General features: G+C 35.4%; 1 protein-coding gene across 4 annotated transcripts in view; it reads right to left on the reverse strand.

The window, feature by feature from the left end:
- LRBA (LPS responsive beige-like anchor protein) overlaps window positions 1–19,494 on the reverse strand; it is a 363,630-nt gene that overhangs the window by 239,464 nt on the left and 104,672 nt on the right. For all 4 annotated transcript variants that reach the window (XM_065736365.1, XM_065736363.1, XM_065736364.1 and 1 more), the window contains 2 exons: window positions 10,870–10,934; window positions 77–185 (listed from right to left, as the gene is read on the reverse strand). In XM_065736365.1, coding sequence (XP_065592437.1) covers window positions 77–185; window positions 10,870–10,934 — 174 coding nt within the window. The remainder of the gene's footprint in view (window positions 1–76; window positions 186–10,869; window positions 10,935–19,494) is intronic.

Consider the following 19,494-nt stretch of genomic DNA (forward strand, 5'->3'; position numbering starts at 1 on the left):
TTACGGCAGTTATTTCATTGTTGGTTGTGGCTCCTGTTTTGTTTAAAAAAACAAAAAACAAAAACTTATTTCTTACCTCAAATTCAGCATGTCGGTTGATATCCTCTGCTCTCTGTCTACTTAAGATAAACTCTGCTTCGTTAGCCACTCTGACCAAATGATCCTTCATAGTCTGACTCAACAACCTGCAGACAGAAAATATTCAAAAGCATCCTTAAGAGAATGAAGTCCTAAAACAATACTGCATATATATAAATGCACTGAGCTACGTTCTACAACATGGACTTGACTGTGTTAAGAAAATGTTATAAATGAGGTCAAAGAATAATCTTCTGGCAAATAGTAAAATTGTATTTCAATAATAAAGTGAATTAAGAAACAAACAAAACATAAATATCATAAATAGCAATTTGTTTTATTTAAAATACAGAAATATATTAAAACCTTTCAAAAACGCACAACACATCCTAAAGAAAAGCAAGCAGCTTATGCCAATAAACATCCAGAGTGAAAGCTCTACTGTAACCAATATGAAGTCCAAATGAGATGTGAATTGTACTTCTGCAGTATAGTTTTTTTCCTCCAGATACAAAATTGGAATTTTATGTTAAGTATATATTTAAGTAATATTTAAAGGATAATATAAAATAAAGGTATTATAAAATATCCTCAGTCTTGCAAACAGAATGCTGAGATGCACACTGTTCAGGTTATACACAGAACCAAGTTGTAATTCAATCTGAAATTTCTGAGACCTTCATAAACCCTGAGTTTATGAATGGCAGTAGATCTGACAGGCTGAATTACAACCCAATTATTCTGTGAGTTCACGTACTGTTACTAAAAACATTTCCTTTTTAATTAGTTACACTGGGATTCATAAAGTTAAAACTGACTATACAGGAGCTATATGCTGGTTTGAAAGGTGTACATTTCCAAAGGATTACTCAAAGAGAACCGAGACAAATCCTTTACTACTGGATAGTTTTACAAAATGCCTATTCTTAACCTATTCTAACTTCTTTTTCTTTCAAAGGCTTTCCACCACTAGCACAGGAGCAAAATGTAAAATCACTTGGTTGCCATATAAACTAAAACACACTTCAACAAGTCCAGTGAGATTCTTTCTCTAAAAAGGAAGGCTTTATTATGCAGCATGCATTCTAATGCATATGATATCAACTGTGTCACCCAGAAGCTAATTATCTGAGCTTCAGCTTGTATGGGGACTGCTGAGTCACAGCCTGAACCACTGACTGAGCACCTGAAGGTCAGCTCTGGGAGCGCAGGTGAAGGCAATTCACCTGAGCAACCAGAAGCTGTAGAGCTAGTCTCCACTCCTCTTAGACCTCATTTAAGGGCTGACAGACACTGAAAAAGCATCTCCTGTTGGATATTCCTCTTTTTGGAGTTCTTTCTTTGTGAGCCTAGATTCTTGGAGACAGGTGAACATTCATTTTCCTTCCTTTTGTAACATTACCTTGTTTGTGCTGGTCCCTTCACCTTTACAAGCTCAATCTGTTTCTATACGTATGCTTGACAGTATGATCGTCATTACTCTGCTATCTCGTTTCCTATCACGTTCATGATTCTGTAAGCACATTTCTGAACTTATGACAAGAAATCTAGAGTCCGAAGAACATCAGAAGACAGAAAAGTTCTTCGTTGACTGTATATCACACTACAAGGCCAGGAAAACTGCAGCTAAATGAGACGCATCATGATTTCAACCAGTCAAGTCACTTTATCTTTATGCATGAAGTCTTAAAAGAAATGACAATGATTATTTATTGGGGGCATGACTTCACCTACTGTTAGAGTTTGCTTATACATTTGCTTATACAGAAGCAACTGTTTTAGAACTATTCTAGTTTTGTTTTTGTTTTTTTTTAATTTCTTTTTTAATAGTCACTTTTGGAATGGAAGCAGCTGTTATCAACTAACCAACAGTTTGGCTGAAAGCATTAGTGACATTTCTACTTTCAAAACCTTGCAGAGCTGGCACTACTGCAATGACATAACTTCATTTTTGTAATTTTTATGACTTCAAAAAAAATTAGAAAACAAACTAGTTAAGAAGACATGGTTGATAAAACTGAAAAAAGAAGCCCCAATATCACAGTCTCTAAACAGTTACGGTAACATTAAACTAAACATAAAATCCTACAATGACAAGAATCTTTGCATAACTAATTTCACAGTCATTACACTGGGGCAGATTCCAAACATTTGTCTCATATTTCCCCAAGATCTACAGTAGCACTTGCAAATCTACCAAGGAAGTATTTAAGTAAAAGTTTATTAAGAACTTACCAAAAATATAGAGTTCATAAATAAAGATATATTTCCTGATTAATATTTAACTTATTTGGACAGCATCCCTTTACCGTTATTGAAGATGCAATACCCATTCCTTCTGCTAACCTATTAGTCTTTGGAAAAAACTAGTCATTTCCTATTCCGCTGAAGAAAGCATGCCCTGCAATAATTGTTTTATGTACTTCCTACACAGATTTTCCTTCTTATCTACTAAATGTAACCAGCAACCAACCCCAGCAGATGACTGAACACTGGCACTTACTATGCATTTGCAGAGATGATGGATTCGATCCATACAAAGCATAAAACTACGTTCTGTCACAGAGAAGGAACGCTCTCAAAGAAAACTAGAAGTTTACCTAGTGAAAGCATACAGCTTTTATGCATCAGAAGAAACTTGTTCTCCTATGGATCAGTTGACACTTTTGTCAACTCTCTTACTAATGCTACACAATTCCCCCATTTTCACTATGATATTCCATACTGGGCTAACAAAGCGAGATAAACCTCATAATTGATTCTGTAGATACAGCCTAGCTGAACTCCTTCTTTTGGCAATCCAAAAACCCGTAAGGTTAAAAACTACACAACAGCCTAAACCCAGTATGGATACCTACCGGTAACTTCAAACTTCTCTCAAGAAGACTTCTAACAGCTTTGTATTACTACATAACAAACTGCCAAATACTGGAAGTAGAGATGTTTGGGAGATAAGAACAAATGTTTTTTTTATTATTAGAAAAATATTAATTTAGGTTTATTGATATTTAAATAGGTTTATTATTATTATTTATTGTTGTGTTTTTTATTTTTTTTTACCATAGAAAAGCTGTGCTCATTATTAAAAATCTCTTTAGTAATCTTTCTTCTCAGTCACCTTTACCAAACGCTGCTTTCTCTTAGATTAACATTCTTTCTTAAGTTTATAGAATTTTAGTAACCATTCCAATTGTATTATGACATAATTCAGCCTAGTCTTTCTCCTTTGCAAAAAGTATCCTCTTACATAGTACATCATTCAGATTTTATTCTGAATTTACATCTTTAAGGACTGAATTCAGCCCGTGTAATATCTACCTACCTACAAAAGCAGCGGTGGCATGATATAACAAGAATAAACAGTCATTACTAAAACTCAAGCAAGTACAAGCTCTTAGCATCTCCATGAAAGAGCACATCCATTTGTATAATAGAATTGTGTCCATTTATTTCTAAACAAATTCTGAAAACTTTGGCTGCTGCTGCTTTTTCATTCGAGGTAAACACAACATCAAATCGAAATTTAAGGGCAGCCCACTGCATGCAACAGAAACAAATATTTCCAGCTGAGCAGACCACTGCTGAGGCAATGACAAAAACGCTCACTCCTGCCAAAGTATTAGTTAACCTCCAAACTTCTTAAACACGCTTTGTACGTATGTGTCTATATGCTACACTGACCGTATTGTCTTATCTGTTGTAGTTTCCATGGAAATAAGAGGCATTACTTGGGGAGCCACTCACATACACTCCCACTTGATAGATCATCATTGATTTGGTTTTATTTACAGTATCTTTACTCAGTTTTTTCCTGATCTTTAATAAAGAAGTGTTTTTGCTGCATGGCTGGACATGCATGTTCTGCAGGAATTTGACCATAACAGCTATGGGCAATGGCACTGAATACCAGGCCTGCTCTTCTGTTGTTAATACACACCAGATTCAGGGTCTCAAGCACAACTCTTCTTCCTTTGCCTAAGCACTTTGTTTCCCATCATTAACTTTGAAAAGGTGAACAGCCTAGTAAAAAAAACAAGCAGTGGGACAGAACCATTGTGGGAAGTTCAATACATACTTACATACTTAGTTGGGATGGGAATGAAGTGCTAAAACTGCCGGGAATTACAGCCAAACAGATGAGATATTCTGATTGTTAGTGTTACACTAAATAAGAACGCTGCAAGAGATGAAGCAAGAAATCTTTAACCTGATGCCTGGCTGCTGAATGGTTAGGTGGTCAACCTCCTTGACACAAGCAAAAAAAAGTGCAAGAGGGAAAAAAAGGTGGAAAAGAAATACACACATAAGAGCGAGAAATGGATAAATCCTGGGTTAGTATTGCTGATGTTCAACAATTATCAGTTTTAGTCAAAATACTGCAAAACCTCTGTAGGTGACATTTAGGGCAGCTGATTAGGCATTAATCTCTCATAAAGCACTACAGGGTTGATTAGAATGGCCAGATAGCACCACACCAGAGAACTCTGAGATAGCCAGGAAAGGAGGATAAAAGCAAGCTTTACTCTTTGTGCTTCTCAAAAACCTAGCACATTAGAAATTCTCTTACATCAAAGAGAGATGCATCTTACAGGAATACACACTGTCTTTCATGGGTTCTGACTAGTCAGTGTATAGTGCTGGATTACTGCTGCAAGGCAGTATAATCGTGGCTTTATGGAACTCTGGATTTACAAAAATCCTGTTCTGTCATAAAAAAAATACAGCTAAGTCCATAGTTTGAACACATTTATGCCCCTCAAAATATTGGAGAAAATAAACAGTGCAGTGCCACCAGAAAGCTGTCTTGGACTTGCAGGAGCATAAACTTAAATGGCGCACTGTAAGGACACATGAATTCCTTCTTTTCTATCTAGAATAGACATTCAGAAAAATGAAGAGAAAGGAAAAACTCATCTGAGGTCATGTTCAATTCTGCATCAAGTGTGGCAGAGTTTATGAAAATTTAGTAACAGAATAATTGTACAATCCCTGTATTCACACAGCATGTGCAGTATAAATACCCTCTTGTTACTGTTACGTTAATTTATTTTTCAAAAGCAGATGTTACTAAAAAATACATTAAAAAAATAAATATTAAAAAAAAAAACAGTTAATTTCCAGGCACTCCAAAGCTTTTTATGATTTTGCTTTTTTATCGAACCAACAAATTAACGACATATTCCCCAAAGCAAAACTTAACTTTGTCACATGCGTACACTCCAAAATTATGAGCATCTCCAATAACAGAAGCTTACATTAATTTTTAATCATTAAAACAGTTCTCCCAAAAAGCTTCCGCTTGTTCATTAAGTCGCAGCAAACCTCATATGTTTCCAGTTACATAAAAAGATGCAATTTAAATCCTTGCGCGGATGATCAAACAAAACTCAGTGAAATAAAAAACTGTTTTAAAAATGGCTGCGTATGTCACACAATATCTTGGTGCATGCACAAGCACAAAATCATCATGTAGTGTCAAGAACTCCACCTCAAATCACTTATCCATTTCTGAAACACATGCAGGCTTCAACTTCTAATTTTAAACACATTTCGAATGTTGCTTAAAGTCTAGCAGAACCGTCTTCTATAGTTCAAATTCACACATTAACAAAGCTGCTTCTGCTACGAAGCAAAACAATAGCACAAGGACTCCGAAAATAAATCATCTATAACCCGTTTTACAAAACCTACCACTAAACCAGAATGGCAGGTTGCTAAAAATAAGAAGAGAAAAAAAAAGGAACACACTTTGATTCCTCCTACAAAGATTAAGGTGCAGTTTCTGTATTATTAGCAGGCAGAGGCAGAAAGGCTGTAATAAAGGAGGCAGACTGGTAATAGTCAATTCTAGTTTGGACACTACTATTATTTTTTTCTGAGCCTTCTTTGGTCAATTATGCATAAAGCCTAAGCACATTAGTTATCATCCACTTTTTTCATTAATAGCTATATTTTTCTAACTACTTTCCATCACAGTAGTTGCTTCTATGGCAACACATTCTCTCACACTCATTCCTTGAGAGTGACTGCACTACTGCAAATGAAAGACAATGGAATGGGGCAGCCTACATCTGTCCCCTATTTTCTGTTAGGAAAGCGTGCAAATAATTGGCCAAATAGTTCGACTGCCAACGATTTCAATATTAAAAAAATATTTGCATCTATTACCAGTCAAAAGTAATATCTGCAACTGAAGGAACAGCAGGTGATGTTGAAACTTTCATAGTACAATTCTTCCTAAAAAAGAAGGCTGTGGAAATGCAGATGATTGCAGCATTCCAGATTTTAAACTACGGGGTGTTATGCTTTGGGAGAATAGTACCAGTTATATCTGGCTATTTACGGTGAGGTTTGGGACTTTTTCTGGTTGGTTGATGCAGTTTTAACTGCCTAAGGAGACTAGGTTGGTATGCTGCCTGCCCTATTCCCCCTCTCAGTAACTTCAGAATTCTTTGAGTAATTCCAACCAATACTCTTTTTCAGAGAAGGACGGAGTTTTCCAGAACATAATAGTTTTATATCCAACAAGGACAGAAAATCTTGTAAATGTCCTTGAGAGGAAAAAAAAAAAAAACATCCAATAATACAAAATTGGATGAGAATCCACCGATAATGGAGAATTTTGATGAGATTTCATTCCTCATTAGACTGCAAGGAATCTACCCATAAGAAAAAGTAACAGAAAAACAAACTTTGTTAGTTCTGTTTCCCCTGTATATATCTCTGAATCCTCAGGTTTTGTTTGGTTTAGGATTTGAAAGGGGGGGTGGACAAATGTATTCTGTTCGTTTAATTAGGTCATCTTTCCACCAAACTTTATGTGACAGTTTTGTTGTTGTTGTTTGTTTTGTTCCCTTTTTTACATGCAAAAGCTGTTTGAAAGCTCATTTACAGATGTATAAACAGAGAAGAATACTGCACTTAGTTCTTCACACGACCAAGAAAGCTGTGCTTGAGAAAATTAAAACTAATCATGTCCAAGAGCCTCTTCAACCGAAAATCTGAAAGAGTAATTGCTGCAGCATGCTTAGGAGACTGATCCCTCAACCCCTGCCATGCCAAACCCATTATCACCCCAAAGGGGATAATAACTGTCATGCCTAGACTCAAGCACAAGTACGTTTGTTAGTGCACTGGCTGATACAGAAAACAAGGTCTAGCACAAGAGATGTTTTACGCTAAAGTGTGCTAATGAATCAAGGCGATAGGACAGAGTTTTAACCTTCACAGAGTAAAGCAGTTGTTTGTTAAATAAGTAGAGGAAATCAGAATCTAACAAAAGAGACATTTGTTCACTCAAGAAAGCAATACAAAGTAGTAGCTTTTTTTTCCCAGTTCAGAAATAATAGCTTGAGCATCTTCTGCATAAGGAGGAAAGATTATTATTTCAGAGTGGAAAAAAAATATATGTCTGGACATTTTGGTTGTCACCAAAGAAGTGGACGGGCTACGTGAGAAAACCAATCACTCTGGAAGGATGGTTCCAGTAAAACACACTCTCTCATCAGTAAGGTCTTCAGCTGAGGCTCCGAAAAAGACTGTCCCTAAAGGCAGGACCCAAAGGTGAAAGGCAAGCATCAAGACTGAAATCTAGACTGACAGAAGTTCAGCAGGTTAAGGAAAATGTTTTACAATCTACATTTCTGCTGAACACATGGCTCAGAACACAGGGAAGCAGTGTGTACTGGCACCTTTTTAACAAGGTTTCAAAGAGCAGTAACAGCGTTCCCAGACATAACATTATTGTATAATGCATATTCATTTCATTAAAAACAGATTAATATTCAATACAGCAATGTTTTGAAATTTGTGCTTGTTTTCATGTACAGAAAGATCTTTTTCCACTGCCTGCTCCTTCAGTTTTTCACGTACATCCCACACTTTCCTGGTTTCCTACGCAGAATTATTATTTTTTTTTCTGCACTTGTACTCTGGCCTACAAGGACTTCACCTGTGTATTTCAGAATTAGGTAGGTTTACCATTCTGTATTTTCACACTCCTCTCTCCTGTCTAAAGAGTTCTTTCCCAGTTCTGAAGATGCAAAATTTCTCTGGGTTCAAACAAATGTATTTTGCCGTGCAAACAACAGCAGTGGACCCAATGCATTTGCATGGCCGGGGAGCAAACACGTTATATACTAGATACTTGGGAACATGCTGAAATTCAGCCCAACTCTGTCTGAATGCAGTACATACGTTGCAGACCTTATGAGTCCCAGAGGCAGACTTTCTGCACATATTTCTGTCCAGGGAATCGTAGCCAAAACACAGCAAGTCAAAACATAAAACTTTCAACTGGCGAGAGAGTGAGAGCTACATTCATACCTTTCACATAAAAGGAAAAAACACATTTCAAGGCAAATATAAGAAGAGATTTAGATCTCTTCTTTTAGAGCTCATTTGATTCCAGAAACATTTTTAGTTGTCTTAATTGCCTTATAAAAAAAACAAACAACGACCCAACAAAAAAAATCAACCACAAGACGAAAAATTTCAAACTAGATTATTCCTTTAGTATTAATAACTTGTCTGAAAATGGCTAATAAGGACTGCAAATAAAACTGTGCTTTACAAAGGTTACAAGACGATTATTTTCCACCAAAGAGGCAGACAATAGCAATTTTGTGACTCCACATATTCCAGGCAGTTCTTAAAGTCTTTAATATTATTTTATTTATTCTAACACTCCATGCATCATGGTACCCCACAGACATCCTTACTTGCTGAAATCAGTTCTGTCCTGCGTACAAACACCTTGTCATCTTTCATTGAGTATTTCTAGGAGACAATTTAAAAATTCAACTACTGTTACAGAATTGTGTTAAAAGTCTAAATCAGCATCCTTCTATTTTTTTTTTAATTTTATTTTTTTAAAGTATAAGTTTTCAGCTTTTGGAGTTCTTAAAAACTGTACCGTTACAAAAGAAAAAAAAAAAAGATGCTTTAGTTTAAGTGTTAGTATTATGTGTAAGAAGAATAACGTGTGACCTGTATGAAGAGATGAAAAGAGTAGTTTTGGAATGTAGTTCATGTTGTAGGAGGGATAACAGCCTCCTTTTAGTCAATGCTGAAAAGCCACAAAGCAATGCAATGACCAATTCAGCAGTAACTTTAAAGATTCCTATAAAATGGAATGGAGGAAAATGGAGCTAGATAAAAGGAGACACTTCTATAAGTAATGAATCCTCTCTCCTCTTCCCCATAATGAAAGTTATGCTCCCACTTTCTTAAAAAAAAACAACTCTGCTACGAGTCGTGCAAAAAATGAAGTAACAATTACTCAGATATTTTCTGCTAACCAAAACCACACTTTTCTGCCTTTAAGGGATCATTTCTCCCTGAGACAACCACTCTGCTAAGACCAGACTGTAAGTTATTGATGTTGTTTATGGAGGCGGGGGAGTGATTCCATCTGTCTGTGATGGGCACTGTAGGTTTTTAAAAGTAGTCTATTCTGAACACCTTATTGATAGAATGCTCTCCGAATGCTCGACCTGAACAAACAGACTACTAGGTAACTGCTACTTAAAACTCAGTAACTGATTTGTTCACGATCATAATCTTACCTAGGTGAACCTTACACTGTGGTTTACATGTGTGTGGGATCCCTACGTTATCTATGCTAATAAAACATTAATCAAGGGCCAAATTTATAGCAGGCACTTTATAAGTAAGGTCAGGACAGGTCAGCCTCACATAATAGGAAACAACTACAGGCTAGATCTTAACACTGTAACTGAACACCCTTGTTCCTTTACCTTGGCCCTTGGGATCAAGACTAGTAGCAAAATGGTTTTCTGCCTCAAAATGGTGTTTCCCTTACCATAAACTGAAATCCAACCATTAAAATGCTCATTACTTCCAGAAACCTGGAGAACATTTATGCAATTTGAAAGAAAAATCTCAAATATCCATTTCTTCTATAGAGAAGAGTGTTTTAATTTGTGATAAATTATTCTATTTTTAACTGAGTAGCTGTCCTAATTCTGTTACATCGATTTTCTGTTGAAATTATTACTAGCTGAAAAGTTGCTTACCAACGGAATACAGGTTTAGAAAATGGCATTTCTTATTATTTCTTATAATACCCCTTAGCTAACTCATTAAGACATCTTGAATAAAAATCCTTTTGAAAATGTAAATATTGCTCTTAGTCTGCCTCACAATCAATGCCTAATGAAGAAAATATTGATGGCTCTGAATAGTCACTACAAGTTAAAGAGCACAGCTCCATCAACTGCTCTGTCATTTTCTTTAAGTCCCACTAACATACATATATATAACATGAAAGCTAATTGGGAATATTAGCACAACTTCTGTACTTTAAAGGGATTCTTTTCATTTCCATTTTATGAAGTAGATAGTAAATAGATGAGAAAACTGGAATCTAATTTTTGAGACAAAGGCTTATCTAACACTTCCTAGCTATAATGCCTTCCAAATATCAATTCCCTTCCTCAAGAGATTAGCCGAATACAAATTATAGTCTCAATGTTAACCAGTGCTCAAGGACAGGAGGAAAGAAAATCCATGACACTGATAAGTGATCTATTTAATGAAACTAGAGCACTCAGATTCTGTAAAACCTCTTATTAAGTATTAGAGCTAAGTAGAATTGTTAAAGAATATGAATTCATGCTTGTGAAACTCAACGAAGCTGTAAAAAACAAAACAACCAACAACAACAAAACAAACCATCATCAAAAAAACAGCAGAAACGAAGTTCTAGACATGTATCTCAAGTCACTGAAGTTGCTAAATGCTAAGGCAGAGTTGCAAATTGTGACTTACCTTCCCTCATTGACAAGTTCTATAAAGGCAAGGCCAGCATTCTTCTGTATGGAGTTCTGCCACTCCTAAGAGAAAACAAAAAAAGTGAAAATTGTAAAATGAGATCAAGAAAAACATTTAGGGTTTGAAAGTCATGTACCTTCTTTTAAAATATGGTAACTAATACCACTAACAAATATAAAAAGCATTAATTGTGTGCTAATCAGGAAAGAAACTTCGCCAGCAAGAACAAAATAGTGTCATCCACTCCAAGTCACGTTCTGTGGATGGCAGAAGAAAACACAAGTAACTCTGTTGCTCACTACACTGTGTACTAATCCTGGACTTCCACTGGTACACTGATGCTCTTTGCCTTAGTGACGCTTGGTAATACTAACATAATCTTTCAAATCAATTTAATGCTTATTGTTTGGGCAGATTTCTTAAATACAAATGTAACATATATGTGTGTGTGTGCATAATATATGTTAAATATAAAAAAAATAAATCATTGAAATAATACTAACAGCACAGAGATGCAGCACATATTTCTTACATCCAAGAGAACCCTGAACTACAGTAAAATTCTACATGTCCCATAGGGGTAGGTGCAGGCTGTGTCTGATGCAACGTGAAGACGTTTTAAAAACTAACCAACCAAGATCATCTATTAGTGGAGCTTGCTTCCCCTTCTGAAAGCTGACAAGTAAGCAGAATTGGTCAACAAAAACACAACAAAGACTTTGAATCCCATACTCAATAGCAATTAATTGCCACAAGTGTGTGTATATATATATACACACATACACACACATACATACACACACACACATATATAAATATTTAAAAGAGGTAACAAATGTGTGAGACTTGCATTTTGGAGTAACAATACAGGGATTTGGAAAGAACAGACTAGATGCAGCTCTTCACTTAAATCAGTCATAACTGTTTTTAACTAAGTTTGTTCCCCTTCTAAATGAACTAAGCAGGCAGATTAGTATCAAAGGTTCTTTCACATCACCGCTCTTGTTTTTTCAGTTTCACCCTAAGAAATAACAATCCTAGAATCATTCTTTTCAGAAATCTTGTCAACTGCAGAACAGATAAAAAGCACAAAACTGCAAGTATGTTTTAAATCAATTTCAGATTCCCAAGTTCAGAAGTATTCAGTAGTCAGTGTATCACCACAGCAGGTTTTTAACTACTCAGATTTGCAAAGTTATATTACCTCTATAAGTTAGTGATATAAAGGTTTGATCATCTGTACACAAAAGCCAACAGAAAAATGCAAGTCTGTAATGTTTCTGTATCATCTTCTACTTTTTAATCACTTTTAAGGTGCAACACTGTACTGCAGTGTTGAAGTAGTCAAAATTAAGAATAACTGGAATTTGTGATGTACTACTCATGAATAATTAAAGATTTCATTACTTCTTATAAAACTTGTTTATATGCATTGCTGGTCAAGTAATATTCTAAATGTCAGCTAGATTCCATTTCCATATTATCACACAGATTTTTATTTTTATTTTTTTTAATAATACCCCCGGTGGCATTATTGGTTGCTCCAGCTACATGTATTTTTCTGATATTCCTCCCATCATCCTTCTTCCTATTCTCTCCCACTACCTTCTTATAGTCATCATCACAAGACTTCAAGTTAGCCTGTGAGCTGTTTCAAATAGCTTTGAGAAATATTTATTTCTCTTCAGAAATCCCTTTAGGTGTTGATACTCTAAACAAAATCATCTGTAGAACTAATACTGTGAAGAGGCTCTTTTAATATAATAACGAATTGTAAACATTTAGGTTTTTACAACAATGGTTAAAATGATTCTGTTAGCTAAAATGTGTGAAAACTCGAGAAAAGCAAAAAAATTTTCCTTTTTTATGACACTGCCCATCTGTTGGTCTAAGTTAGCAATATCTCTGTCATTAACACAACTCACTACAACACTTGAAAATTTAATTGGTGAAGATGGAGGTTGCCAAAAGTGAAAAGAAATGATATTTATCATGATACCTTTCAGCATTTCTCTCTACATCAGACATCACCAAAAGTGATGTTAGTCTAAACAATTTCATAAATCCCAGCTGAACACACCCTAAAGCTAGTTTTAATAGTTGAAAGAAAAGACTAATGGTCATCATATTTCATGATCCCTTCAATATTTCCCCACAGTATATGTTCTCTCAAACAATTACGCTCAGTGTGCATATTGCATTATTATATCAACATCTTAGTTATCCATCTCCCAAAGGTATTAGGGAAAAAACACGTTAAAAGCCTCAAACTCAACCACTAATGCAACTAAATAACTACAAAACACATTTCAGCACTTTCCTAAGGAAGGACTATATGAGAAGAACAACAAAGTCAATAATTTCATACCTGTTCTAAGCTGTACTTAATTGACCATCATTTCCTATGGCTATAAATGTTTAGTGACTCAAAGACATAATCTACTTTTAATGCTTTCGGTCACTGTACAATGAGAATAGTGAAGCAGGAAAAAAAGAAGAGTAGAAGCACTAAGCACAAATAGCTACAGTGAAAAGCAACCATTTCAAGGAGACAAATAAGAAATCACTTTTTACTCAGATATCATGTCTGATGTGGGAATTTCTTAGCTCATTATTTTTTCACCTACTTCCTTAATGTTTAGTCTGTAAACACTTTGATAAGTACTCAAGACAAAATGCAAGTACTATATCCTTTTCTGAAATGAAGTCTGGAGCATCACCTGAATGAAAGCTATGTATAGAGTAATATACTACATTTTCTGTAGCTACCGTAAAACTGTCATAAGCAAAATCATATCCCGGTCCTCTATAGCACCAATTTTATCTCATCAACTAGTTTCACTAACACATAAGTGCACAAAGATCATTAATTAAAAACATGAAATAGTATTGGTATTAAAACTATCTCTTCAGAAACTAATAATCCCCCTTCAAGGTTTATATTTTAACCTACTGTCATCCCATTTGAGTTAGACATTTCTGTGTTGTTCTTGTTGGGATTTTTTAATCTATTCACAGGTTTGTTTTTTAATTAATCCTCAATAATGATCAATCACGCGATACTAAAATTCATATAGCTCACTACCACACTTCCTTTGTCTGGGAAACACACTGACAGAAAGATAGAGCAAGCATTAGACCACAGCCAGCCATGAGATTATTCTAGCAAAACAATCTTTGGTAACTGCGTTCCGTTTTATTTCAGATAGATCTACATTTCATTTAGAAGACTTATACACTACTTCATCCTCTTCTCAAAAAGAAGCTATGTCTCTCATTTATGGCAACGTTAGATAAATATGAAGGTCTTTAAAGTCTGCATTGAACTTGGATTTTAAGGTGTCAACTCTATTGATCAGTCATTTCTTCCATTTGTTGTTGGCTCCCTGCATGTTAGGAATACTCCTGATCAGATTTAATGGTTTAGGAGCTCATTATTTATCCAGGCCCATCTAAAAGCCTCTTCTACAAGCATCAGCTAGTAGAAGCCATCTTGAGAACAAATAAACTGAGCTAATTCTTTTCAGAGTGCATTACAGACCAGTGGAACCTGCTGTTAAAGAATGCTGTGCTGCCTAAACGTAGGCTTAAGTGGAGACTGTATAAAGATATGCAAGGAAAATTCACTGATATTTAGTGAATACACATAAAGTGCATTCAATTCAGAAAATACCAAAGTTGACAGTAGCTGGAAAGGAGAAGCACAAGGAGGAGTGAAAGAAGTGTCACACATGCTCACCTTGAGCATCTCTTTGCATTCGCAGTACGCAAGGAAGACCCCTTAGCTAACACAACACAGATGTTTCTAAATTTTAATCACTCAAACAAATGCCAGGTAATTATTGTGGGGGTTTTCTTTGTTTGTTTTTTTTTGTTGTTGTTGTTGTTTAGTTTGTTGGGTTTTTTCTTTATTTGTTTTGTTACAAATATTAGGATGTGTTGCAGTTTCAGGGGCTCGTGTGTACACAGCAAATGTACAATCCATCCTCACGTGTACCACTTCTAGCAAAGAAACAGAACTGTATTTCAAAGAATTAACCAAAAATATATATTATTCAAATCAAACAAAAATATTTGTGATCCCAATCCAGGTACTGATCTCACTGTTAAACAAATAAACATGCATCTCAAATACATTCCAAAAAGTACCAACAGATCAAACCAGATCAACAAATAGTACTACAACTGCTATTTACAAGTCATCTTATATGATTATACGTATACATAAACACTCACACATAACACTTACATAACTCCTTAGAAACCTGTATAAAAATCATCTGACAATATAAACATATTACACAATGAAGAATGTATTTAATGTTTGAGCGTGCATTTCAAACACGAGAGAATAAAGACAGTAAACTATTTCTTAATCCACACTGCCCATAAATCTGCTGAAGTTTTAAGAATTTATTTTGATTCTTAAACAAATGAGAAGGATGACTTTGGTAGTGACAACTATGAATGGAGCACTAAGGAGCAGGGTGAGAAAATGTGTTAACATATGACTAAGAGACATATTATATCCTAGACTAAAGGTCAAATCTGCATGAAAACCTTGTTCATAGAGAGATATTCTAATCTTTAAGTGTCTAAAGTAAACTATCAAGAACTTTTCAGCAGTGTTTGTACTTGGTGTCACCACTCTCTCAGCACCACATCCACTACAGGCATGAATGAACTCAGCAATAAAGAATATATAGCAAAAACTAGATTATATCTCAGCTGTGTTTTTCATAATTATAAAAGCTAGGTTGCACATTAAGCAGAATATCTGACATGTGCAAAAACATACCCTGCAGAGAGTTTGTTTAACATTTTTAAATCTACAAAGATTCATTAAAAAACGAAATACAGTATGGAATTACGAAAAACAATTAGAAACTCTACACAACTCTTTAATATCAAATTAACACCTACCAAGCAGCATACAAAACAGCAAAATTTTGTGAGGATGAGACATTTTAAATGTAAGAGCAACCCGAAAACATATTTGAAGACAACCTTATTTAGTACAGTCGTACCTGGATGCCCAAATTAAGGCAGGATAAAAAACAGTGATGGAAGAGCTATCTGAAACTGATTGATAAAAAAACAATAATTATATATATGCATCCTTCCATAAATAAGAACATCACTGCTGCTGAGTCTCGACATTTACAGAGAAAAGCAGTAGTCTGCAAAAATACTGATGTTTTGTCAGGGGAAAACTTATCAAACAGCTTTGAATTTATCAAAACCTAAACAACATCTCACGTATGAAAGCTGTAACATGGCATCAGCATAACAAGTCAAGATATCTGACTAATGAGTACAGAGGTTTTGACTGCAGTAAGGATGATAAAAGTTGCTCTAAACCCTAACCAGCTACAAGCTCTCAACTGATGATCATCATTATGCCTCTATCAGGGCTCTACATACTCAGGCTGAACAAATGTGTCCTATTAGTACATGGTCTGTTCGTTTGGCAACTCCGGTCTGAAGACAAATGGCAGCTGCTGCCCTTCAAGGTCTGAAGTCAAGTCCTCAGGGAGTCTGAAAGCCCAACTGGAAAAATCAAGGCCTGTTCATTAGAGACTGCTCCAGGGGAAACTTGCTAGGCTGCCATCAGAACTATATAAAAGAGCTAATTATTTTTATAAGACTTTTAAACTATCAAACACACTCAGTTACAATAACAACTATTTACTGCTGGCATCCCATTAAAAAAAGATGGCTTTTTGCAAAAGAAAAAAAAGTCAGCTAGTGAAGTCTTTGTATTAAAAATTTTAATGAGTCTTCTAGGAGAAAGTTGCATAAAATTCAACTAAAGGAGACAGTTTCTCAAGGGGAGACATAACATCGACGATTTAATAGTAGGGAAATATTCCAAAATACACTAAAATCTTACTATTGAATGCTAAAGGTGCGTTGATATGGCTTGTGAGACTGTCTGCCCCTGAAAAGAACTGGAAATTGAAGAAAAGCAAGATTACTGCTGCAAAACTCATTGAAAAGGACCCGTAAGATACATTTACTTGTTTTAATTCTGTGCTGTTAACTAACAACTGAAAATGCACAAGTACCCAAATGTATTGATAAGTTAGTTAAGGAGATACAGGGCTCAGTTGGTATCAAACACCAAGACTGAGCTAAAGAACTGGAAACTCGAAATAAGTTGTGACAGTATTTTTCTTTTGATAAAACATAGAAATAAAGGTTTTCATAACAATAGTTACTTTCATACCCCATGGAATTGTTAGAATGTTTTAAAAATAATTCAGAACCACAAAGTCATTAACTATTTTAAGCATGAAACTGAATCAAAGTACCTTATACTTACACAACATTTTTCCAGCTGCACAGCACGACGTAACTGTATTGAATTCTAACAGTGTAGCAGATCACTGCTATAGAGTATTTATTACACAGCATTTATTGCAAATCTTTTAGAAGCGTTATATGAAATTCATTAGTGCTCCTTAATCAATTCTTGGATCAACACGCACATTAACTTCCGACAGACTAATTCAAAAAAGCAATTACAACCCCAGTCTTCATGTAAGAGGATGACAGAAAGAAACTACGCTGAACCAGTTAAAAAGAATGAAAATGTAAAGAAAACAGATTAGGAATGATTTATACCAATGCCTAGTGCTGAAGTTAATTACAACTAACCCAATAAAATAGTTCCTTTATTATTGTACAGCAAGTAATAAACCGAGACACAGAAAACAGAACTCTTTGCTGACTTCTGCATGCCCAATTCAATAGCACACCACACTAAGAATTAAAGAAGTAGTAAACAAGCCATACAGAACCAGCAGTTATCTAACTAAAAGCAGAAGACTCCCCTGCTGTTTAACCACTTGGGATATTCCATGTAAACAGAGCTTCCTATAAACCAGTATTACGTTGTTACTGGTAAATGCCTGAAATTACCTTATAATGAGAATTTAATTTCAATGCCTAAAGTTTGAGTTCACGTCACAGTAAGTTTTTATAGATTCTGAAAATAAATTACACACATACAAAGCTGGATTAGTTTGCATACTGGCGTGCCAAGTTGTTCAGTGAAATACAGAATAAAAACCTGTCAGCTTGTCAGACGATACCTTCTAAGCCACGAGATCACTTTTGAAGTGACAACTGCTGCTTTCTCTGCGAACTATAGAGACCTGTCCTAAAAGCAAAGCTAGACCACGTAAAATAAGTACGCACAATCTTTTAAAAATTACACACAGCCATAAAATCCTGGTGCAAGTTGCTGGTGTCATCATTTATGGCAATACCGAATATTCTTAAAGAGGAATTCTAATAATAATAAACTAACTTAATCAACAAGTCCATAAAAAAGGATTAAAACATAACTGTACCAACGGAACGCTACCAGTAAAAAGCATCACCACACTGAGCCTGCATATTACCAAAACTCGTGGATTTTATTTTTTGTATCTGGTTTCAGGAAGATACGAGCACATACATGAAAAACATTTATTCTGTGCCATTCGGCGCAACCTAACTCATGACTTCCTAAGTAAACTTACATCCCTAGTACTGACGTTCATCTATATGAGAAAGATAAGTCTCTGCTAAACTCCACTTCTACATTCTCTACTTGAGCAGGAAACTGTAGAATAAAGAAAAATCGAGAGAGCGGATCGCTGATTTCAGGTCCACATTTCTGATGGAGGAAGCAATTTGCCTGGGCAGCCTATCCCTTTCTCTCTCCCATGAGCAGGCTGTTGCCATGACTCCATGAAATGACACCAGGGGTCAGGTTTAAGTTCATCTAGCAGCAAACCTTTTCATCTGTAGTTTCCTCCTCAGGTTCTGTAACCATCAGCTATTTTCAATGCAAAGAAGAAAGGCAGAAGCTTACAGAAGAATAGGAACAGAAATCTTAGATATTAATTCACAATAAACATAGAAAAACGAGCAAGCATGTCTTCCATTACACTCCGCTTCCATACTACATTCCTGTCCTCAGCTTGCCTCTCTTCTACTCTTATTCCATCTATTCATTATTCCACTGTTACATTACACCCAGCATCCCACAGTTATAATCTCATCTGCCCTCATATGTTGCTATAACAACACCGATAAATAATTTTCAGCAAATTCTCCCGTGCTCATACAAAGTAAACTGTCCAAAAATAAAAATGCTATCATTTATATTTAGGTAGAAATAAAAATAAGCGTCTTTAAGTAAATACTCTGAGGGTACTGAAAAATCCAGCTCATTCTTCTCAGTCAAACCTTGACTCGGAAGTAGGGCCTAGCACCTACCATCTGCACCTCTGTCATTTTCACGGTCGCATTATCCAAATTACGAGCTTTTTCACTTGAAAAAAGTCTCTAAATATATTTGTATAAAGTGAATCATCAGCCTATCTGGTGATTTTTTCAGTTGAAGAGAGACATAAAAAAGCACAACAAGTTGTAAATAAGCCTAAAGTTCAGACTGCACATCACCACAAAGCAAAGCTCCTCCTGCCATAACTTTCAGCTCCCCAGATCTTCCTTAAACTCCTGCTTGGCAACAGTGAGATTGAAATGATTTGGCTTGTTAACATGAACAAAAAACGCTCATGTATGTGTAATTAGTATGAAGTTTAAAAGACAAGCACTGCCACACTC

The sequence above is a fragment of the Cyrtonyx montezumae genome, unplaced genomic scaffold (genome assembly GCF_038088225.1).
Source record: "Cyrtonyx montezumae isolate F1298 unplaced genomic scaffold, pur_monq_1.0 scaffold_2, whole genome shotgun sequence".
NCBI lineage: Eukaryota > Metazoa > Chordata > Aves > Galliformes > Odontophoridae > Cyrtonyx > Cyrtonyx montezumae.